General features: G+C 38.1%; 1 protein-coding gene across 2 annotated transcripts in view; it reads left to right on the forward strand.

The window, feature by feature from the left end:
- HIBADH (3-hydroxyisobutyrate dehydrogenase) overlaps positions 1 to 25,514 on the forward strand; it is a 257,686-nt gene that overhangs the window by 79,086 nt on the left and 153,086 nt on the right. Inside the window, exons 5-7 of one of the 2 annotated variants that reach the window (XM_043872028.1) lie at positions 11,886 to 12,019; positions 13,594 to 13,670; positions 20,579 to 20,735. In XM_043872028.1, coding sequence (XP_043727963.1) covers positions 11,886 to 12,019; positions 13,594 to 13,670; positions 20,579 to 20,735 — 368 coding nt within the window. The remainder of the gene's footprint in view (positions 1 to 11,885; positions 12,020 to 13,593; positions 13,671 to 20,578; positions 20,736 to 25,514) is intronic. The other variant, XM_043872029.1, reaches the window with a different exon arrangement.

The raw sequence follows: 25,514 nt of genomic DNA on the forward strand, positions 1-25,514 counted from the left end.
AAGAAGCATTCCTTCCTGCCATGTTTCATTCTCATGAAACCAGGTGAAGAGTTCTCGTACCACTTACATGGTCAACATTCACTAGTTGCCTTGACCACATATTTGGTCTCACAGTATTCAATAAAAGTTTTCTGCAGGTTTTAGTACTTGACCACAAATATAATAATTTTTTATTACTTCCTATAGTATTGTTTTTCTACTCAATAAGGAAATAATAAATGGGATCTAAACCCTGTGTAAACTGCAGTATGTTCTTGATCATCATGCAGATACGATAATTACCCTGTCTTACTATGGTGCTATGCAACATTGAAATGGTGGCAAAAGGGTGCTGAAAAACCAAAGGGCTGGAAAGCATGGCAGAGTGGACTGAGACCGGTGTACACTTGGAAGCGCCACCTCTTCAACTGTGCCTGCCCCCCAATTCCAGAGGCCAGAGTCTCAAGGAATTCCCAGTGGGTCCTGGAGACTGCAATTCCCAGTTAACTGAGGGTAACATTAGCACGGCTTTCTCTTAATCTTTAGTTTCTATCCTGAGTTGGCTCCGATTTGCTTCCAGGTTATTACCTGCCCTTTAGCTTTTTCCTCCTTATTCTCTACTCTCCTTTCTCTGTCATTCGTCACTTCTTTTACCTTTCCCCAAAGTTAAACAGAACTCAGGTGAACGATCAGTTGTCTGTAAAATAGAAGGTGGATGAACATGCTTGTGTTACTTCTCAAGCAAACTAGAGAAGGGAACCACAGAGGTTTGTGAAATACGGCAGTGATTGGATTACTCAGAATTTGGCTTGTTAGCCTTGCTATACTTTGTGATTGTTAATGCTGAATGCAAGGAATGTGTAGAAAATACACAGGGAAGAATCTGACTCCTATCACAGAAAACTGTTGCAAATTATGCTACTTCTAAAGAAAGCAAAACAGAAGGACAAAGGCTGCAAGCTGTTTAATACAAGATTTCTTATTTGGCTTTTAAAAGTGATTTTTTTTTTTTTTTAAGCTGAAAGACACGTTATCTGCAAGATGGAGTTTTGAAAATCACAATCTCTGAAGACATCATTAACTTTCTCCTTGGGCTCTCCTTGGGCTCCAGATATGTAGCTTTTAGGAGCCTAGAGTTTCATAGCAAATCCAACATTATGCACCATCTTGATCTGGGGTGACTGTCAGAGAAGTGGTTTTTAAAGTGATTTTCAAAATAAAAGCAAACCATTTCATTCTCTGATTTACCCCCACCCTATAAAAATCCCCACTCTGTGTGACGGCTTCTGTACTGTGTTGGTCCTGAGACCAGCCCAGCTCCATGCGGGACGTTCTGTTGCTCTTTCAGCATAAGCAGGTCTATTGTGATATTTATCTGAATTCAAACAAGGCTAATTAAAAGAGCTGCTGACAGTTGTTGTGATCTGACTTTGACTGCAGCTTGATGGTCATTATGGGTAAATAATGAACCAGGTCTGCAAATGTAGCAGCTGCCAACTTGGGATAGAAGAACGGCTATTGCTTCCAATTTAAGGATCTATCGACCGCTTCCCTTCTCCCTGCAGATCTTCTACAGAAAACTAATGTTTTCTGCTGCCGCGTATTGTGGTTTCAGCTGTTTCAGATAGAGCCTATAATTTCCTTCTTTAATATTTAACTTAGGACATTATTAGCTTTCAGAGTTAACAACTTTTCTATTTTGAAGAAGTTCAGCTTTGTCCTTGTGTGTGCTATAACTAGCTAACCAGCTGTAGTTTATTTGTATGCGTTTAATTTGTATTATGTAGGAAAGAGTCTGAAAGAGCAAGGTACAGCTTTATGAAGATGTTTCAGAATCCTACGTAAATGGTTTTTACTTGTTTTTTTAAGAGAAACATGTCCCTTGCTTTTGTTTTCTTATAGATGGACACCTCCTGCCAAACCTGTTTCAGGTTTTGTTCACTGATTCAGTGACTTATGAAATATTTTGATACACAGCTCCATTTATCAGTTCAGAGGAACTGCGGTGACTTACATTAAAATTTGATACTGAATATATTGTCACTGTATCATGAACTTTTCCTTGTACTATTAGCACGTCAGAACAGGTACATTAAAGGTAAGAGAGAAACACATAGATTGATATACTCCCTTGAAGATTTCCCGCACTTATAAAACAGGGCCTCTGGATTTGAAAGTCACAGTCTAGAATTTAACACCAGCTAGTACTTAACAACACATCCTAGCATTTGTTCACCTGCCATGGAGAAGGCTGTCTGCATTATGTAAAGGCTGAGGAGACACTGGTGCTTTGTGCATAATGCAGCAGAGCTTCAAGATCTTGCTGGGAGGAAATGATCCCAAACATGCCCCTGAAAGACAAGTCTTATTTTGAAAAATAATGATGAAAAATTGCTTATTTCTCCATGTATTTGTGTCTGTGTTTATTACAGGAAGAACTAAACTTCATTTATCCAACTCCAGAATAGTGCAGTGAATGTTTCTGCTTTTCTGTTTCCAGCTTGGATAATGCCAGCAATAGTGTTAACAAGGGGTTATGTTATGCTGGCTTATGTTAAACCAGATCACCCCCTAACATGTGCAGAGCCATTCATCTGTGTCACCAAAACCCAAGAGGACATCTGACATGGGCTCTGAAACAGAAACAGTGATCACTTACAAATCAAACATGGCACGCTCTAAACTGATTGTGCACGGCAATCTTTTCTAGAAAGGACAACTAATTGAACATGATAAAGTGTAAAGTTAATTAACACCCTTAAATTTGTTGATTACTTTCACGGGATTATATTGTTCGTTGAGTAGCAGCTTTCTGTCCCAGCTGTCGCCTTTTTCAGTGAATGTCGCTGGTAAACAATAGAGACACCATAACAAGTCGTAAATGGTCCCTGTGACAGCAGCCCCTTGTGAGGCTGCATCTGTAGAAAATGATTAGAACAATTGCATTTTAAAGACGGCTCACATTGCAGCCCGAGTCCCATTGGCCCTCTTCTTGATCTCGTCTGATGGCAGACTGGTTAAAACATTTAAGTTCTTTTGAGTAAATTAAGTGATTTACTACATTTTGCTATATATCAATGAGAATGCTTTGGTGGCAGGATTTTTACAGTATTGAAGACAAATCTAACTCGATTGTACTCTTTAGATTGCCATCTCTCCCTTCTCTGGTTTTTGAAGATTTCTTTCTAATAGCCATTGGATTGAAAATGACCTTCTTATTTGTGACTTATAAATGGTTATTCTAAGTTGTCTATGCTTGCATAATAGTTTTTTTATTATGAGCTGAACTCTTGGTTCAGCGTCTCATTAAGGCTAAATTCCATATTTCAGTTCTTTGCTGCTGGTAGGCCAAAGACTTTAACATGTTCAAATTGAGTAGATTTACTTTGTGTTATATTTGAATTTTTTGTAACACCAGGGTAGAAACTGTGTTCAGTATCTTTCCAATGTACTCTTTCATTTGAGTTTCAAATTTAAGTATGGCAAGTGTTTTTATATCACCATTTTCGGATGGAGCAACTAAGATTGAGAGGTGTTGTAAGTGGTCCAAGTGGTGTGACTCTCACTCCAGGTCACTTAACGCAGATCACATGTTCATTTTTCAAGTCTTCATGATAGTATCTCCATACATGTATACTTATGTGCATGCATATTTATTCAGCAATAAGTGAGAATGCCATTATCACATGTGGAGAATCATGTTATTCCAAAGTGAAAACATTGTGTTATTTAATAAGTTAGAAAACATTGTCTTAGTATTCTTGGTCATTTTATTAATCATTGATTTCTTTTCTGCTTACCTCCTAAAAAGCCAGGGATCATTTATCAGACACATGCTGGATGCTAAGATTCAAACAGCTCATGCCCATAATAATCTTATCAAGACCCCAGAAAAATCATTGATTAGTATCAGTGCTTTATCAGAGATATCACTAGGAATGTCACAATAATAGAAAAAGGAGGTCATGGTCATTCATTCCTTCTCAGAGTTAACCTGAGATGAATCTTTGTTTCGATATTTATTTCATTATTTATTTATTTGGCTGCACCAGATCTTAGTTACAGCACGTGTTCCCTGACAAGGGATCGAACCCAGGCCCCCAGCATTGGGAGTGCAGAGTCTTTGCCAGCAAACCATCAAAGAAGTCCCCTGAGTCTAGAAAGATAAGCAGGAGTTAGACAAAGAAGAAAGAGAAGGGAATTTCTTAAGAAGGAACGCCCAGGAGAGGCATGGATGCATGAAAAGCCATTGCACATGGCAGCCACTGAAAGGGTTTCCAGTATGCATTGCGTAGTGCATTTTGTTGCAGGGATAGGTGAGGAAACCAGAAAAGTGGTTAGAGTTCATTAAAAAGAAAAAAATTCAGAAACTAGTTACGGAGAAAGAAGAGAAAGAGAAAGTTATTGCTTCCTGTAACTAAAGAAAAGGGGGAAGATACAGTGAATTATGAAGTTCTCTTTTTTGCAGAAACATAAACATTTAAGTACTTCAGAAAAAACAGCTTTTCCTTAATGGAAAAAGAAACTGACACTATATAGAAATAGTAAGGAATAGTTATTAATGTCTCTAGCTGCTGGTTATATTCATGTTGATGCATGACTTGAGACTTAAGCCCGTTTTGGTTCTTCTGTCCAAAATGCCAAAGATTAGAATAAACAAATATTAGATGAGGTTATTAATATTGACTTATGTTACAGGTACAAGACTAAGATTAGCCAGTAAAGGATATAAAGAAGGAACTGAATTTTAGCTCAGTTTACCTTGAAAAAATTATCACTACTATTTTGTAAAAATATGAAGAACACTTTCCATTACTTTATTTCCTGTCTCCTGCATAAAGTTCCAAATGATAATATTTTAAGCATGTAACTTAGTTCAAGGAAAAGTTCTATTTTCCTTGAGACTGCTTTATTCCTCTTCCAAATAGGATTTGCCAAAAAGAAAAAAAAACAAAAGCCCTGATATCTATATTTGAAATTCATTGTGAAATCTTACAGTTTCATTTTGGTATTTGTTCTTAATTTTCATTTTCAGTTTTCTGATTGTTTCATTCTACTAAGCAAGCTCAAATCTGTTGTGAAGAGAGGTAGGGTATTATGTGCATTTAGATAACAGGCAGAACTCACTGTCTGTGTATAAAACAAACAAAATTACATGCTCAAGTTACTTGAAACTGCTCTGAACACAATTTACAAATGGGTTCAGAATACTTGTATTCTTATCAAAGTTTTCATAAGCCTACCCACAGTTGACAGCAAGACCATTACTCTCTGAGATCAATTTCTTATTTGATTTTCACTCTTTCTCTCTCTGAGAATCAGTGTTTTTTTGATGATGGAGGTTAAAAAATAGAAGGAAAGGGGGAATTGCTGTTTGATGGTGATTGTCTTCATCCATCTGACACGTGGTATGTGATGCTACCTTTTGGCATTTACTTCTGAGTATGTGTCTCTTTTTCCTAATTATTTGTTAGACTTTTTGAGAGCAAAGACTATGTTTTATGCCTATCATGACCTTACATTTTGGACTTTCTGGAACAGTTGTGTTTCAGATATTCTCCTGATACCAAAAAAGAGGTCCCAGTTTTTCATTTAGAAAATATGCTTACTCCTTGAATCTTTGTACCTAGCACCAAGATCTATCAAGCTGTTAGAAGGACTGATAGATACATCCTGCTGATATTTTCTTCTTTGAACTTCTTGCATTTGTGTGTATACCTCTCCTGTAGCTTGCATCTAACAGTCTTTTATTATTTATATTTGCATTTGTCTTACCTCTTCTCCTGTCTCCATCCACATGTACCCCCACACTGCCACAAACACTGGCTGTCAAACTCCTTGGATGCAAGGACTGTGTCTTTGCCATTCTTGGTTGAGAACTACTGAGGAATGGATTTCGGATGGTCACATTTTTTTATGTCAACTATAAGTAGGAGTGGAAGGAAGGAAAGAGGGAAGGTAGTTTAGATAACGGAGGCTCCCTGTGATGCCTTTTTTTAAAGGAGAGGGGTGATTTAGGGACTTGGATTAAAGTGCTTCTCCACTGTAAGGTTGTTGAAATCAAACTGCTACCAAGAAAAGTGATAGATATCTATCACTTTAAAAGCAGAGTAGTCAGCCACCCATTTTGAATGGTTTGGGCATTTGCCTTTTCATTTGTCTGTACCAGTGCATTCGGTTTTTCTGATCCTAGGGTCATAGGAGAGAAACACAAATGACATCATCACAGGAAAGTGTTAGATAAACCATCAAAGGCAACAACAAGTCTTTAGGCTTGTCAGATTTAATTACTGTAGTTACATGAAAAAATTCATTTTTTAACTTTTCTCTGTTCTGAAACTTTTTATATATTATTGGCATAAAATGAAACCTGCTTCAGTTTTGTGTGTTAGTATGATGGATGTGGGAAAGTGTATGTGTATGAACTGGAGAATCGAAAATTACAGAATTTCAAAAGCTTAAAAGTAACTCAGTGATAATCTTGTCTAATCATCTCACTTTAAATGTGAGAAAACTTGTAGAATGACAAACGCTTTGTGTGTTTCTGGGAGCAGCTCTTGCATGTACTGTAGTCACTAATTTCCTGGTTCTCCCTTTGCCCCTTTCTCTTTCTGGAACACATAGTGTATTTACTACGCATCTCTTATGTACTGGACACTGGGTATACAGGGTGAATAAGCCAGAGTTGCTGCTCTCCTGGAGCTAATTTTAATGTGGGGAATTCAGATCAGAAACAAATAAATAGAGATGTTAACATAAACAGATGGTAATCAGTGCTGTGAATAAAATGAAGTCTGGAAAGGGGATAGAGAGTGGCCGGGTGCCATTTTAGATGGGTATGTTACAGAGATAGGGAAGGCCTCTCTAAAGAGGTGAATTTTGAGAAAAAACCTGAATGAAATAAAGGAAACAAGTATTAAATACCTAGGAAAAGAACATTTCAGGAAGAAGGACTAGCAAGTGCAAGGCTTTGAGAAGGGGACTCACTTGAGCTGGTTCAGGAGCAACAGGGAGGCCAGGTGCCTGGAAAGCAGTGAGTGCTGAAGAGAATGGTGTGAAGTGAACTAAGAGAGGTAGCCAGGGACCACACCGTGTGCCGCTTTTTAGGACTTTGGATTTTATATTGAGAATGATGGGCCACTTTGGAGGCTTGAGAGGAGGGAGGAACCATGAACTAGATTCATACGACCCTTGAACAACAGAGGCTCTACTTACGTGCAGATTTTTTTCAGTAATAAGTATTTCTGTACTATACGACCCATGATTGGTTGACTCTTTGGATGCAGAAGGCTGGCCATAAATTAGACTCAGATTTTCAACTGCATTGGGGTGGGGGTCAGTGCTCCCCATCTCTGTATTATTCAAGGGTCAGCTATGTTTTAAGAAGGATCCCTCTGACTGTTGTATGGAGAATAGACTTTAGAGACAAGAGCTGAAGCGAGATCAGGTAGGACCTGGCTGTCGCAGTAATTCAGGTGAGAGATAGTGATGACTCAGCCCAGGTTTGGGGATGGTTAGGGAGAGAGGGGGCCGGTTCACAAGTGTATAACTTAACTTCTTGGGATCGGGAACACATGTTACTCATCTGTCACCCTAGGGCTTAGCACAGGGCTTGATTCTTAGTAGGTTAATTTTGTTGAATGAATAAGACCAGACAAATGCAGCTTTCTTGTCACTTTCCAACATTGTGTTGCTTTTGAAAGATTTTACAAGAGGTCTTCACTGTAATCTTAATGTCACTGGCTATGGACTACTTTAGTAGTTCTTAACTTCAACCAGCCTGCTTCCATTATTTATAGAATTGGCTCAAGCCAGCCACTATTTAGCCAGAGAGGCTAAAATTATACTAGAGCAGACAGCTTAGATAACCAAATAGGAAAGGACTCAAGATATTATATAGGTAAAGATAAAACCACTCTATGAAAAAGCTATTAATGTTTTCCTCTTTTATACACAGAACCTCAGAGAAGTGAAGTAATTTGTTTATATTTTGTTTCTAATAACAACATAACCAGCACATCCCCAAACCAGGTATTTCATGTCCAGATCCTTTACTGTTTGTACCATGCTCATAAATTAATTTACTGAACAACTATCTGTTGAATGTATCAGGCACCATGATAGATAATGGAGTGCTGACATAAGCATGACCCAAATGCTCCTCTTGTAAGTGGTTTATACTGTCATGGAGGAATCAGGTAAGAAAGTCAAAGGTTTTAATAAGGTGTATAAATGCTGTAATAAAATTAAGCATAGGGCATATTTCAGTTTTGTATATATAATACAATTACTAAAATACAAGGTAAAATAAATACTCCCAGTAGTCTAGCAGCTGCCTAGTTATATATTCCATATTTTCCTATTTTGGGGAGTGGATCTGATTTTAAATGCATGGCAGAGTAGTTAAGTTATTGTTTATTATTCATAGACATAAAAATGTGTACAGTGTCTTCTGAAATCCATGAGACTGTCTTATACAGCTTTAGAGTTCCAGTTGTCTCTATGTTATTTCAAAACTCTAAATGGTTGCATTTATTTTGGGATAACTTCAGTTCAGTCGCTCAGTCATATCTGACTCTGCGACCCCATGGACTGCAACATGCCAGGCTTCCCTGTTCATCACCAACTCCTGGAGCTTGCTCAAACTCATGTCCATCGAGTTGGTAATGCCATCCAACCATCTCATACTCTGTCATCCCCTTCTCTTCCTGCTTTCAATCTTTCCCAGCATCAGCGTCTTTTCCAGAGAGTCAGTTCTTCATGTCAGGTGGCCAAAGTATTGGAGTTTCAGCTTCAGCATCAGTCCTCCCAATGAATATTTAGGACTGATTTCCTTTAGGATTGACTGGTTTGATCTCCTTGCAGTCCAAGGGACTCTCAAGAGTCTTCTCCAACATCACAGTTCAAAAGCATCAATTCTTCGGTGCTCAGCTTTCTTTATAGTCCAACTCTCACATCCATACATGACTACTGGAAAAACCATAACTTTGACTAGATGGACCAGGTCTTAATTTTGTCATTGCAATAGGACTAGGCTTGATAGTAACATATGGTTAAAGGAATACATATGGAAAGTTAGAATGTGGTCCCAGGGAATGCCAAAACTTTAGAATTACCCAGTTTAGTCAGACCCTTAACATTGGAATATAGACTATGATGAAGTCGGAAATAATTACATCACATAATAAGAGAAGGGAAGAGTGGAAATACCACAGACTTACAAATTAAAAGATGAATTATTCTTTCTTTTGTGGTATTCTCTTAAGTAACTTATTTCTTCTTTTTGAAATATGTGTTTGAACAAGTGAGAAAGTACACCTGTCAAAAGATTAACCAGCTGAGAACCATTGTCAGCATTAATTTTCCTTTAATAAATGACTCTCTGAAGCTATTTAGCAGCCTGTAATCTAGATACAAAGCTGTTGACCTATGATGGATAGTGCTGGGTTTGTTTGTAAGCTTTGACTTAAATCGTCTGCTTAATTTCTCCTGGTCAGATCAACAGGATTTGGAGTAAGGGTGGTTATGTGGTTTGAATTAAAATAGCCATAGAAATTGAGCAAAATGATTGTAAAACATTAATGATCCACCATCTTGGTGAAGTAAATTAGAAACTAACAAAATGACAGTCACTTAAACTTCACCATTATCAGAATGTTTAAATGACACAGATAAGCTAATTAAAAGCATTTGTTCTAATTGGGTTTTTGTACATAATCAGTTCCATAGTGTGTCTGAAAATATTGTGAAATAATGTAATTTAACCATATGTAAGCATCTCAGACTTTCATAGCATGTGGGCACTTCCTCTTCCAAGATTGTTTGGCTAACATAATGCTGACTTCTCTTCCTTTTAATAATTAGTTAAAAATAGCATGAACTGTAAAATAGAAAGGCTATCAGTTTGTGAAATGTTCACAATTAGAATGAAATAAAGATCCTCATTTGGCTTTTTATGTATAAAACCTGTATTTCATTGAATAAATTAAATTTAAAAGTAGGCCATTACTTGTAGCTGTCTATTCTAATAGCCAGGTTTGATACATAGCACAAATAGTTACAGTTTCTTTATTCCTAGCTATACTATAAATAAGTTGTAAAGACAAAAATTGTACTAATATAGTTCTTTCACATACTGCCCTGGTTTTGAACAGCAAAACCTAACCTGAAAATTATGAATTAAGATTTTTCTAATGCTAAAAGCGATAAATAATACTCTTGGTTTTATTTTATAGTTAATAATAATATGGATGAGTGAAGCTCCCCGCTACTTCCTTTTTAAGACAAGTGTCAGTTCAGTTCAGTTCAGTCGCTCAGTAGTGTCTGACTCTTTGTGACCCCATGAACCACAGCACATCAGGCCTCCCTGTCCATCACCAACTCCCGGAGTCCACCCAAATCCATGTCCATTGAGTCGGTGATGCCATCCAACCATCTCATCCTCTGTCGTCCCCTTCTCCTCCTGCCCTCTATCTTTCCCAGCATCAGGGTCTTTTCCATTGAGTCAGCTCTTCGCATCAGGTGGCCAAAGTATTGGAGTGTCAGCTTCAACATCGGTCCTTCCAATGAACACCCAGGACTGATCTCCTTTAGGATGGACTGGTTGGATCTCCTTGCAGTCCAAGGGACTCTCAAGAGTCTAGGCCATATTTTCTGTGCTGAAGTAGAAATTGCTTCTCCAGTCATTTCCATTAGTGAGCACACTTCAGACCTTTGAGAGGCTGAGGAGTGGCCACACCATTGATAAAGTTTATTTCTTCTTCCTGTCATATCACCAGGAATGAACTGCCCAAAAGGTGTATAGGCCTACCTTGTTATATTGCTCTTTACAAATATTGGGTTTTTCCATTATACACAGAATGGGTACACAGCAAGGTCCTACTGTCTGGCACAGGGAACTATGTTAAATATCCTGTGATAAGCTGTAAAGAAAAAGAATATATGTATGTATAACTGAGTCACTTTACAGCAGAAATTAACAAGACATTGTGAATCAACTGTACTTCAATAATAAATAAATTAAATATTTATTTAACAGAAAGAACCAACATGGTGGTAACCTTGATGTGTCAGGTGATACTTAACATTTTTAACAATAAAGTATTTTTAAATTGTGTATGCATTGTTTTTATAGACATAATGCTATTGCCCATGTAGTAGAGTACAGAACAGTGTAAATATAACTTTTATATACATTGGAAAATCTAAATATTCATGTGACTCTCACCTGATTACAATATTCACATTACGGGGGTGACCTGGAACTGAACCCACAGAATCTTCAAGGTATGCATGCTTATATAGCAGGAGGAAAAAGAAAAACCAAGTAATAGCTAGAAAGTGCACATCAGAATAATCAGTCTAACTAAGCAATTGTTTTCTTTACCTTAAAAAAGAATCTTTCCATCTGAAATGCCTGCTTGTTTATGGGAGAAAAAGACAAGTCCCTCTCTTTGTCAATCTCATCTGTAGTGTGCAGAGAGGGAGTGAGTGAGCCAGAGACCCCAAATCCAAACCTGGGCAGCTGACCCATGGCTGTTCCCAGGGCACAGATACTGGTCAGGGTACAGGTCATCTTTTTCACACACTATTACTGAATAGGTTTTTCAGGAGAATAAGAGATGCACGGAAATAATAAAATTCACATTTCAAATTCCCATGGTACTCCATGATCCTGCAAAAAAACTTGAGATGAATTGAGTTCTGTGTGTTGCCTTTGGCTTATGAGTAGCCTTCTTAATACTTGACAATTAAAATAGTCCAGAAGATATTTATGCCTGACACAAATATAACTTGGAGGCAAGGTGTTTTGATTTGGTTTGGAATTTTCTCTGATTTTATAATCTACTTAAACACTTGAAGAAATGTATCCCTCTGCTTCTATCCCTTTACCCCCAAACATTCAGGTGTGGGAGCCGCTCGGTCGGGGAACCTCACATTTATGGTAGGAGGAGTCGAAGAAGAATTTGCTGCTGCCCAAGAGTTGCTGGGGTGCATGGGCTCCAATGTGGTGTATTGTGGCGCTGTTGGGACAGGGCAGGTAACGTTTTCATATCATTGACACTGATTTGATGATGTAAAATCAGCTAATGTTCATTTTTCTTTCCTGACGACAATCTGATTCTGCCTTACTCTGTTCAATATGTGGATTTTTTGTTTGCTCAGATTTTCTTAAATTAATTTAGAAAAATTAGTTTTCCATCATTCCTACTAGAAGTAAGCAGAGATCAGCCAATTAATTTAAAAAGATGCCAAAAGTTCCTTCATTTCAGACTTTGACATGTTTGCCCCAGCGACCACTGAAATTATCCTTAAAATGGCTTCTGTATGAAGTGCTCATGTTGTCTGATTTGCTGTTATCCTCCCTCTAACGTTGTAATTGCTTGCCACAGCTCTCTTCTTAGTACTGTTGGGTAGAAGTAATGTATGCACTTTAACTTTAAAAAAACAAAACACATAATTTTCATTAAGAAATGTGTTATGTTTCTTTTCTAATCAGACAGAGGTGAATGATCACATTGAATCTTGAAATCAAACATGTTGTCCCCCTCCCACCCAACACTCACTCCTCTTCATGCTTTGTTCTGGTCACTAGTCCCTGTTTTTTTTAAATCATATTCAGGACTATTCTATGATCCTAGATACATCTGTTGTCTCCATTCCCTTATCCAGTCAGTCTCCAGTTTCTGATTCTGGCTTCAGTGGCTCTCGTTGTTCTCTCTCTAGTTCATTGCACACATTACCTGGTCTGGTCTTTCATTGTGTCATGCCTTGTTTACTGCTCGCAGGGCCTAGTGGATCTCTGGACACTGGGCTTACCCCTCTACCAACCCTATAACCAGAACCAGTCAAGATGCTTGTGTCCTTGTAGAGTTCCCAGTTCTCACACTTTGTGTAGATCTGGTTTCCTACCATGTCAAACTGGAGGACACTCTATTCTAGCTTCCGTAGCTCTTGACCCAGTCTTAAGCTGTCAAACTTCTTCCCAGTCCTTAAAACCACTGCCCAGGAATCCGTTTGCTTACTGTTCTCAAGAATATCCCATACTCTTATGTATTTACTTTTTCTCCTGGTCTCCTCCTTTCCCTCTCTTACCTATTTCAATCCTGCCTGACCTTGTGAGAGATGGTTTCAGGTTTCACTTCCTCTCTGCTCCTGCCCTCAGTGATCTGGTGTCTGAACTCCTCCTGTCTCTGTCTACAGCTTCTGCCATACAGTTTACCACGTAGTTGTGTTTGCTTGTTCACTGCCCTTTCATTCAGTGTCTTACTACTGTTTCCCCGGTGAGGGTGTCGGCCCCATTCCTGAAGGAACAGTTGTGCCACATCAGTCAGTATTCCCTGTCGTGCCTGCACCCATGGGAGTAACTCGGTCACCTATACTTCACGGTTCTTCCCTGGTGCAAGAGACACCCCCACCCCTACCCCTGTCAGCTCTGGGAGCTTGTGTTAGGCTTGGAGGGAGGTTTGCAGCACCAAATGCCTTTTCCTGTTTGAGAGAATCAACAGTTGAATGCTGTTACTTTTAGAAACATGTAGAATTGGGTGAAGAAATCTTCCTGTGAGTTATAGCTTGAAAATAAATATATTTAATATGTACTCAATTTATTTTCAGGCTGCGAAGATCTGCAACAACTTGCTGTTAGCTATTAGTATGATTGGAACTGCTGAAGCTATGAATCTGGGAATCAGGTTTGTTGAATAGTACATTTTCATATACTAACAATTTTTACGAGCTTTCCGATTTGATTTTCTGATGTTGAAAACAAATGTTCATGAGAGATAAATGAGTTGATCCAGGAACATTTTGAAAATATTGCATTATTGAACTTTAATAGACTTTGCTTATTGGACAACCAATAGGACCCTGGAGAGCATGAATACTCTTTGCCCTAAGCCATAAAATGCATTGTGCTATTTGAAGTTACATTATCCTTTTTACATTGGGAGCTCCATTTCTTCTATTATGTCACAGTGCAAGAAACACTTTTACTATAAAATTTAAACAGTCTTTGGCAGTGTAGGACAAATTTTTATAAAATACAGTTTTAATGTATAGTGAATTCAAGTGTTAGGCTACCATGTGACTGGTTTTATGTATTTATTTAAAATATAGTCCCCAGTATCTACACTAAAAGGACTCTTGGTTATTTATTCTCAGGATAAACTGGATGGCATTCATAAGACTACATAGCATAACTCTTCATTTTAACTTGCCTAGGGTTTTACATTAAGGTTTTACATTATCCTTACTTTACATTAAAAATATATCTTTTCATTGAAATAAAATGGCATTCATACTTTGCTGAAATTGATTTAGGAATTCAGTTTTTCCTACAATGGGGATCATCCTTTAGAATGCTTAAGGTTAATGCCTTAATTTTAGTCTTTAATCTTTTGGGTTAGGAATTCTAAATATGATTAATCACCTAATTAATTTTTTGGGTGTTTTGTATTTCATGAATATGATGTATATTTCTTATTTTAGAAAATGCTTAATGAGAAAGATGTTTTTATTCAGGTGTTTTCTTCACACTTCCCAGAACTGCTTGCCAAATATATTACAAATCAGAGTAGTGTTTCATATCATAGCTTTTGATAAAAGTAATAAAAGAGCCAAAGTACTTGAGATATTTTTTAAAACACAGTAATGGATTCACATTTCCTCTTAATTACCATATCAAGATGCTGTTGTTTTATTGAATTGCCCTTGTCTCAGATGTTAAACTATCTTGACCTATTAAGTTGTCATGTTGTAATTGAGATAAAAGAGGAATTTGCTTTGCATCAGTGCTAATTGGTTTATCAATATCCTGTACCATTTACATTTTAAAATTGAATGTCTGTAAGATGGTAAGGCATATCTGTACAAAGTCTTAATAAAACTGGTAGTATATAGGAAGCTTTTCAGAGTGTTGTGTCTGTAATGTAGCTAGTTTAGGCTATGGGTCACTTATCATAATTGGAAAACTAGTTACTAGTAACTTATTTTCATGTCCATTCTTTAGACTAATTTTATGAAGGAAGAAAATGTAAATTTCTGGAACCAAATTGCATACAAAATTAATTGGTATTGACAACAGGATTAGAGTATTACTATGCATTTTCAGCTTTAGAATTTTATTTTCTGTTTTCTGGATATAAATGAGTATATAATTAAAAAAGTAAAAGCCTAGATTACACTATACCAAAATTTCCCTCTATTTTTGCCAGTTTATTTTATATTCTGCCTCTTACATTAAGCATCACTGGATCAGAATGTTCATTAGGCATCTTATAGCATTCCTCAATGTTTCTCCTAGCAAAACTCTTATTAGGTGATCGTTCTAAAATGAAATTTTTGTACAGTAAGTGCTTATGGAAGTCTAACTCCAAAGGCCAGCTAATAAAGAGTAGTATGAAAATCAGTTGAATCAAATGAATAAAATGTATACATTAGCTATTAGAGTAAGTTTATTATCAAAGAGGAAAAAAAAGTGATAAAATTTCAAACAAGTATTAAGAGCAAAAGCAATAAATCTTTTATCATTGGCCTTGATTCACTATGATAAAAACAATATTTGGAAAATATTAAGCTTTCAATGTTTAATTTTTCCAAAACTGTATATTACTGTTATTGATGTATATGTATATAAATAAAATATTTACATATGTATATACACACACACATATATCTGAATTCAAAGCAGGAATTCATTATTTTTACTTATGTGCTACAATATTAATAATCTGTAAGTTTGTGGTACTCTACATTGTATTAATGAATTGTTTATTTTCACAACATTAGGATTTTATCAGTTTATCTTACAGAGATTCTCAGTGGTTTGAAAGTCCTAAAAATGATTGCTTCGGCTATTGTCTTTTCTCCATGGTTTACAGACATGGTTTAAAATGACAGGATTGTTCTCTAATAGAGTATAGAGAGCGGCCACGATTTATTGAGCTTTGCAAGGTGAAAGAGAAAATTGGCATCAGCAAGCATAAATTCCCAAGTAGTAAATTCCCACAAAGTACTATAGCATCAAAGTGGTTCAGCCACATTTATATTCTGTTCACTCTGAAGTGAAAATTTTCTAGAGCATTAATGTCAACATTTACAAATTGAGTCACTTGTTCCTATGAAGTGATCATTTCTGATTAATTTCATTCTCATAAGGCAGTGTTTTTTTCTGGAACACTGACGTTTCCCTTTTTTAAATAGAAGAATAAAACCTTATAGTTTTAAACTCTTATTGACCCTATATGATCTTTTACAATGAATGTTTATGGATGTCAGTGAAAGTTTAAATGCTATAAAAAAAAGTAAAGCATAAAAAGCATTGGTATACAACATATTTTGAGATTCTTTTTTACTGGACCTTTCTGCCTTCTAATTGGGTTCTATTTAGGAATCAGAGCATAGTTTTACGGTACTAAAAATGCCTTATGTGCCTTAGAGAGATTTTGTTCCCATGCACCACGTAAGAATAAGGTTGGTAATGTGAGTTTTGTTGTTTTGTTTTCATTTTTCTTCTACCAGAAATTGTGTTTTTGTTTGGTTTTCTTTTTTTTTTTTTTCCCAATATGGGTGGTGTAACAAGTTATTTGCATTACCACCAGGGCCCAGGGCCCTCTAGCAACAGCCATATTGTCTCCTTCCACCAAAAGAAGCTTAAAACAGTTAAACTTCTGGGCTGTTCAAGTTGAAGACTTTCCCACTAGCATAATTTTAGCTTCTTGGCTACTGTCCTGAGATGGTGTTGCCTTTTTGTTTAAGTGATGACTGAAACCTCTGAGTTGTACACCCTAATAGATAAAACATAGGGCCAAAGGTTTATAATAAAGGTTTGACCAAATTTCTTACTAAACTGGTAAGATGGTCGTCATGATGGCTGATTATGTGACTACCCATATGACCTAGTAAGACTCAGGGTGGTGAGTCTGGGTGCCTGTTGATGAGCACATTCCAGCTCTGCCACCAACTTAAACTTTTCGCATCTATAAAATGACAAAAATAATAGTATCTATCCACAGTAATAATAGGATCTGTTGTGAAAAGTGAAAGTGTTAGTCACTGAGTCATGTCCAACTCTATGTAACCCATGGACTGTAGCCCTCCAGGCTCCTCTGTCCATGGAGTTTTCCAGGCAAGAATACTGGAGGTAGCCATTCCCTTCCCCAGGAGAACTTCCCAGCCCAGGGATTGAACCCAGGTCTCCCACATTGCAGGCAGTTTCTTTACCATCTGAGCTACCAGGGAAGCCCCGTATCTGTTGTGAGGAGTAAATAAATTCACCCATGTCAATCTTTTAAAACAGTTCCTGAGACATAGTAGGTGCTTAATACATGGTAGTTATTGACGTGATGGTGGTGGTTAGTATTTGAATTGTACGTTAACGTTTTTTCTTCATAATGCTTCTCACTGGCTAGCATTATATATTTGTTTGTTTGTTTGTTTACTGCCTGTCTTCCCAACTAGAATGCAGGTTCTCTGAGCTTTGTCTGCTCATCCATGGCACATAGTAGGCACTCAGGGAAGATTTGTCAGGTGAATGAAGAGGAAAGAGTGGGGGAGGTAGGTAAGACTCTTCCCCCTGCCTTAGGTAAATGTTACTATGTGGATGTCCTAACTGACTCACTCTTGGAGGGCAGGCACAGCCTCTTGTTAGCTGGCAAGTCTGCATAAACTTTGGTGAATAAGGGAATGATTGATTTAAATTGACCTAGTCTTAGATGTTTCATTTCCAGATCGGTTCCTGTGATACAAACATCTCAGTTTAGGGACATGATTTGCTGTGTTCTTATATAAACCAGACAGTATAGATACTTACAGAGACTATAAAGTGAGCAAACTTTTTTGGCCTTTAAAAGCCTTGGTTACAGTGAAGGCAAACACTTGGCTTCTCTTGAATTTTTCTTACAGTTTATGCATCATTTTTACTTCTCTCAAAAGTTCATTTCAAATTCTTGTGTTTTAAAGGTGAGTAGATTTGACACAGTGACGTTTATTTGAGTTGCATTATATATGCGGTCAGAGCAATGAATTCATTCTCTGTTTATATCAGAGAACATTCCAGCAATTGTAAAGCCACATGCATGCACGCGCGTACTCTCGAACCACATCCAGTGGCAAGTTATTATGGGGACTGACAGACTGTCATCCTTTTGATGGCTTGAGCTGTATATCTCCTGAACAGCAATGGGGCTCTTATGCAGAAAGTATCATATGTTCCCAGCCAATTTACAGGGAAACAGCAATAACATTTTATCATGGTTGAGAGCCCAGTAGCTGCTTCCTATTAAACTTGCCCTTTCAGATACCTGTCTTGGATTAATTTGTTGATTTCAAATGGAAACTCAGTCTTCTCCAGTGAAGCATGACGTTCTAGGATAGACTCCCTGAATGACAATTACTGTGTATTCTAGCTGGTTGCAGACCATTACAAACCTTGGGCACAGTGGAAGACAGAGGACTTCAGTAACTGATTTTAATATCATGTCTAATTTTAGCTGTCAGTTATATATATGCCAGTGAAAGAATCCTCAGAAAGATGAAATGCAAAACACTTCTAACTTGCTCTTTTTAATGATACACTTTGCTGTTGGTGGGGGGAGTGGCTTGGGGAGGCGCAAAGAGGGAGCAGCCATCTCCTAAAGGGTATCAGCACGGTGGGGATGCATCAGATTTGAAAAGTGAGCACGTAACAACTGTCACCTCATTTTTTGGTGTGCCCCTCAGGTTGCTTCTAAATAGTAACATGTTCACCAAAAAGAGTTCCATAAATCAGTGCCAGTATTTTTCCTCGAACATTCAAGCAAAATGAAAGGTAGGGTTTTACAACAGATAATAAGCTGTGCTCCCATTTGGTGAGTATTATAGACAGAGTATGAATTTCTTTAGCAATAAAGAGCATTGTGAGGCACTGTTGAGTCCAGCCTGGTAAGCAGGGGAGTATCTCTGCTGCTCAGAATGTGATGAGCCATTTTAAAAGAAAATTTAAATTAGGAAGCCTGAATTACATTTCAAGTGGAAGGAAAAAGCAATGTTTTGGAGAGGGGGTCTTTAAAAATATCCCCTGCTCATAGAACACAATATTTGTGCTTAGAAAATATATTTGCAGTTACAGCAAATTGACTAGTTGCTCATTTATGACTTTATTTTCCACAATTATTCCCTGAGTGCATTGGCCTTGGGTCATCTGCTACCATAGCACCCTGGTAGCCTGGTTTTATTTAAAAGAGAAAGAAAACGTCAGTAGCAAATTATACATGTAACAAACTTGGATCTTTATAAAAGAATGAGTGAAACTGTCAGGTTACTTTCCAGCAGAGTACAGTTGAACAGCTGACTTCAATGGAATCTTTATTTGTTACAATCTTTTAGTAAAAACTGCTCACTATAACATGGCCCACGATGTGAATTCGTGTAGATGGCATGCCATATCGTATTACTTGAATCACAGTTGCTCCTTGAAAGTCTGATTACATAACAGTTGTATTATGTGGTAAGTCCTTACCCATCCCGGGTATTATCCCTCGACCCCACTTGAGCGTTTGCAAAAAAGGTTTTCCTGGTTGTTATATTCTGCCCTGGAAATAAACAGATATATTTCAACACACAGGTAATAAGCAGCATGCCAAAATACACAATTCATTTAACATTTATATGTCTCTTTTTAATCTTTTTTTTTTTTTCCATTCTGGAACGGATTAGTTTTAAGGAAAAGTAGAAGGTTTTATTTGAAACTTGATTAAAAGATACTTAGCAAAACTGTATTTCCCAGACTGCACTAAGATACTTGAAATCAAAGTAGTACAGCATTTTAATTTTTTTTTTTTCCTGGGTCCAGATTTGAACAGCCATTTATGCCATCAGCTCAGTGATAGAACAAATGATGTTTCCGCTTGGGCAGGCTTTGTTTTATCAGGATCAGTAACCTTATCAGCAGTTGACCCAGAACTATAATGCATGCCTCTGAATAGATAGCATATGTCACAGCTCTATGCAGACTTGCTTCATAAGCAAGATGGTCTAATGAAGATTTAATAAATAAGGAAAAGTTTACAACAAGAAATGTCCTCTTTTATAATAATAACTTCTCATAAGCTCATTTTACTGCTCATGACTCATCTCTTGCATTTATTCTCATAAAAGCTAAAAGAATAAACATACACATAAATGATACATAGATTCCCATGAAACGTAGCTTATCTGTCAGTATTTCTTTCTGAAATATATCATTTACGAGTAAAGACTGTAGAATTTAGATGATCATCTTGGCTTAAGGTTCTTAGGCGACACATAAATGCAATAATGTTCAAAAGACTAGAAAACCTATGTGTATGATAAGCCAGCAACATTTTTTATGCAATTATATATTGTTTCTTAAAAGCAGGGTAGCGCAGGTGTTCTCTCAGTGTAGTGTCCTGGCTCAAAAGTGTTTCTTCACTAGCTTTTAACACCCTATAATTTAAGATTGGATTCTTCACTCATCCATCTGCTTTGATTTTTGAAGACATCATAAATGGAGAGAGAAGATGGAGCACCCTCAGACATAAATAAGTCACATGTGACTTGTACACTTTGACATTTAACACTTCTTTCCTTTGACCTTTGACAGGTTAGGGCTTGACCCAAAACTCTTGGCTAAAATCCTAAATATGAGCTCAGGACGATGTTGGTCAAGTGACACTTATAATCCTGTACCTGGGGTGATGGATGGAGTTCCCTCGGCTAATAACTATCAGGGCGGATTCGGAACAACACTCATGGCAAAGGTATGGGAAATGCAGTGACTACCCAAGAGAGTGGGGAAATGTTTAATGGTCCCTTCTTCTCCTTCCATCTTCCCCTCTATCATTCTCCACCCACCCCCACTTGCTACTACCTCCCTCCCTCCCCAGGGCTCACCACCCCACCCCACCCCACCCCACTCCCACTCCTCCCTGCTTGTAAGAAAGCACACGTCTATCCTAGAAGGCAGATGACTAAAATAGTGACTCGCTCACAGGAAATTAGTTCAAACTTAGCTTGGATAAAAACCCTTATCTTTTTCATGTTTAACCCTGGTCTTTTGGATGAGAATAGATGAGGATGTTTCTCTTGTGTTTGGCTTTGTTTGTAATGTGAGTCGGTAAAATCTTGTTCTTCCTATAGTTGATAGTCTTCTTGTTTATAGTCATTTACCAAGTCCTTAGAAATGGAAGCAGTAAGCATTTTCTGATGGCTAATAATATAATGACATTAGATGTACATATCACAGAAGAGAGGATCTTTCTCATGATACTAGATTTCTAAATACATCTTCCTGCTTTAAGAATATGAGTTTACGTGTAAAGTCATTTGAAAAGCAAATTATCAGCCTTCTCTCATTTGTGATTTCAACGTTAGAAAATACTTTTTAGACAAACAGTTTCAGATTTTTGTGTAGTGCGTTCCCCCGTTCTCACTCCCCACAACCCTGCCCTTTACTTTTCGACCAAAGTAATAGTACGAACACTTGGATATGGTGCGCAGGTTACCCTCGCTCATTCCTCACGATGTTCATGCATTCTGCTTCTCGACTGTGCCTTGACTTTGTCCACTTGCCCTCTCCACCACCTCCAGGACCTTGGCTGAACCTCATTTGGATGCTGTCACATCAGCCCTCAACTAGTCTCCTTGCCTTTCATTCTCATCTTTCCCAGTTCATTTTCCATGACATGGCAAAGGGTGGGCTTCCTAAAATGTAAAAACCTGATTATGTAGTCTCTCCTGTTAAGTCTCTTTCATGGATTCCAGTTACTTGTAGGTTAAAGTCCATCTCTGCACGTTTTCTTAAAGGCCTTTGCTCTCCTCCCTGACTCATCTCTGCTTCCCACTCCCCTCCTTTGCTTTAGCCACATGGAACTCATTTGGCCCCTTGTTTTCCCTCCTTGGCCGCCCTGCGCCTGGTCCGCCCCAGGCCTACCTCAATGCTTCCTCTCCCTCCAGCCCGACCCCTGGCACATTGTCAGCTCATTTGAAATATTTATTGGATGAAGCCAGGTTTGAAACTATGTTTCTTATTTTGTGGATTTTGTAGTTTCATTTCTCCTCATGTTTCATTTAAGAAAATACTTATTTTTATGCCAATCTGTACCTTGTATTTTGGCTTGCATATCTTCCACACAGGCTTTTATTGATGTAGTGTGCTGTGTTACTTTTATTGGAGAAAATAGCTCCTTAAGTGGATTGTTTTCACAAAGCTGCAGGGTCGTTTATCAGGACACAGAAGAGTGAAAGAATCACATTTATGCCCAGTTTGCTTTATGTATCTGTGTGAAGTAGGTTGTGACCTGTTAGCTTGTTTGGTTTCTCAAATACTGCTAATGGCTCCAATTGAAGAAGCAACTAAGTGACCTGTAAGCAGTGCTGGCTTTATTTTGGGACTCTCAACTGTAGCTGACCTGTGTATCACACCTTTCCTTCCACCATTTTCTCCAGTGCCCCTGCCCAGGAAGAATCTGTCCCTATTGAGGTCCTTTAAAATTATTTCCTTGATAGTAGAAGATAGCATAAGACAATTCAGTAGTAAAACATATAAACATTGTTCTCTTTTGCTCTTGTTTTCTCTGTAAAATGCAGTTGTCATTTCCCTTACAAAGAACAAGACTTCTGAATTTTGCTTACAATGAGAGAATTTACACAGAAATGCTTTCATCACCTCAGAGGGCTGTTAGTGAAACCCACTATAGATGTGTGTGTATATGTGTCTCACACTATAGATGAGACTTGTGTCGAGAAATTGATAGAGGTTAAAAAAATCCCCATGAATGCTACTGATGAAAGCAGTCATACCTGCTTGGGCAGATGAGGCTATTTGTTGTTGTTCAGTCACTAAGTCGTGTCAGATTCTTTGTGACCCCATGGACTGTAGCATGCCAGGCTCCCCTGTCCTTCACCATTTCCATGATTTTGCTCAAATTCATATCCATTGAGTCAGTGATGCTATCTAACCATCTCATCCTCTACTGCCTCCTTCTCCTTTTGCCTTCAGTCTTTGCCAGCGTCCGTGTCTTTTCCAGTGAGTTGGCTCTATGCATCAGGTGGCCAGAATATTGGAACTTCAGCTTCAGCATCAGTCTTTCCAATGAATATTCAGGACTGATTTCCTTTAGGACTGACTAGTTTGACCCCTTGCACTCCACGGTACTCTCAAGAGTCTTCTCCAATGCCACAATTCGAAAGTATCAATTCTTCAGCACTCAGCCTTCTTTATGGTCCAGCTCTCACATCTGTGCATGACTACTGGAAAACCATGCCTTTGACTGTATGGACCTTTGTCAGCAAAGTGATGTCTTTGATTTTTAATATGCTGTTTAGGTTTGTCACATCTTTCCTTCCAAGGAGCAAGCGTCTTCTAATATCATGACTGCATTCACTGTCTACAGTGATTTTGGAGCCCAAGAAAATAAAATCTGTCACTGTTTCCATTATTTCCCCATCTGTTTGCCATAAAGTGATGGGACTGGATGCCATGATCTTAGTTTTTTGAATGTTGAGTTTTAAGCCAGCTTTTTCACTCTTCACTTTCACTTTCAAGAGGCTCTTTAGTTCCTCTTCACTTCCACTAGCCCTTAGAGTGGTATCATCTGCATATCTGAGGTTATTGATATTTCTCCTAGCAATCTTGATTCCAGCTTGTGATTCATCCAGCCCGGCATTTCACATGAAGTACTCTGCATATAAGTTAAATGACTAGGGTGACAATATACAGCCTTGTTCTAATCCTTTCCCAGTTTTGAACCACTCAGTCGTTCCATGTTGCTTCTTGACCCACATACAGGTTTCTCTGGAGACAGGTAAGGTGGTCTGGTATTCCCATCTTTTTAAGAATTTTCCACAGTTTGTTGTGATACACACAGTCAAAGGCTTTAGCATAGTCAGTGAAGCAGAAGTAGATGTTTTTCTGAAACTTCCTTGCTTTCTCTGTGATCGAGCAAATTTTGGCAATTTGATCTCTGGTTCCTCTGCTTTTCTAAACCTAGCTTGTACATCTGGAAGTTCTCAGTCCACGTACTACTAAAGCCTAGCTTGAAGGATTTTGAGGATAGTCTTGGTAGCATGTAGTAGCACTCATTTCAGTGAGTGCAATTGTACAGTAGTTTGAGCATTCTTTGGCATTACCTTTCCTTGGGATTGGAATGAAAGTTGACCTTTTCCAGTCCTATGGCCACTGTTGAGTTTTCCAAATATGCTGACATATTGAGTGCAGCAGTTTAACAGCATCATCTTTTAGGATTTGAAATAGCTCAGCTAGAATTCCATCACTTCCACTAGCTTTGCTTGTGGTGATGCTTCCTAAGGCCTACTTGATTTCATATTCCAGGATGTCTGGCTCTAGGTAAATGATCACACCATCGTGGTTATCTGGGTCATGAAGATCTTTTTTGTGTAGTTGTGTATATTCTTACCACCTCTTCTTAATCTCTTCTGCTTCTGTTAGGTCCTTACCATTTCTGTCCTTTATCCTGCCCATCCCTGCATGAAATGTTCCCTAAATAGCTCCAGTTTTCTTGGAGAGATCTCTGGTCTTTCCCATTCTGTTGTTGCCCTCTATTTGCACTGTTCCTTTAAGAAGGCCTTCTTATCTCTCTTTGCTGTTCTGTGGAACTCTTGATTCAATTGGATATGTGTGCGTGCTAAGTTGCTTCAGTCATGTCCAACTCTTTGTGACCCTCTAAGGTGTAGCCTGCCAGGCTCCTCTGTCCATGGGATTCTCTAGGCAAGAATACTAGAGTGGGTTGCCATGCCCGCCTCCAGGATATCTTCTCAATCTATGGGTCAAACTTGTGTCTCTTTTATCACCTGGGAAGCTCTCAGTTGGGTATATCTTTCCCTTTCTCCCTTGCCTTTCACTTCTCTTCTTTCCTCAGCTATTTGTAAAGCCTCTTTAGACAACCACTTTGCCTTCTTGCATTTCTTTTTCTTTGGGATGGTATTGGTTACCACCTCCTATACAGTGTTATGAACTTCCGTCCACAGTTCTCAGACCCTCTACCAGATCTAATCCCTTGAATCTATTCGTCACCTTCACTGTATACAATCATAAGAGATTTGATTTAGGTCATACCCAAATGGCCTACTGGTTTTCCCTACTTTCTTCAATTTAAGCCTGAATTTTTCGATATGGAGCTCATGATCTAAGCCACAATCAACTCCCGATCTTGCTTTTGCTGACTGTATAGAGCTTCTCCATCTTTGGCTGCAAAGAACATAATCAATCTTATTTTTATTGACTCTCTGGTGATGTCCATGTGTTGCTGGAAAAGGGTGTTTGCTGTGACCAGTGTGTATCCTTGATAAAACTCTGTTAGCCTTTGTCCTGCTTCATTTTGTAGTCCAAGACCAAACTTGCCTATTACTCCAGGTATCTCTTGACTTCCTGCTTTTGCATTCCAGTTCCCTATGATGAAAAGGACATCTGTTTTTGGTGTTAGTTCTAGACGGTCTTGTAGATCTTCATAGAACTGGTCAGCTTCAACTTCTTCAGCATTAGTGGTTGGGGCATAGACTTGGATTACTGTGGTGTTGAA

Source organism: Cervus elaphus, chromosome 18, assembly GCF_910594005.1.
Source record: "Cervus elaphus chromosome 18, mCerEla1.1, whole genome shotgun sequence".
NCBI classification, from domain to species: Eukaryota; Metazoa; Chordata; class Mammalia; order Artiodactyla; family Cervidae; genus Cervus; species Cervus elaphus.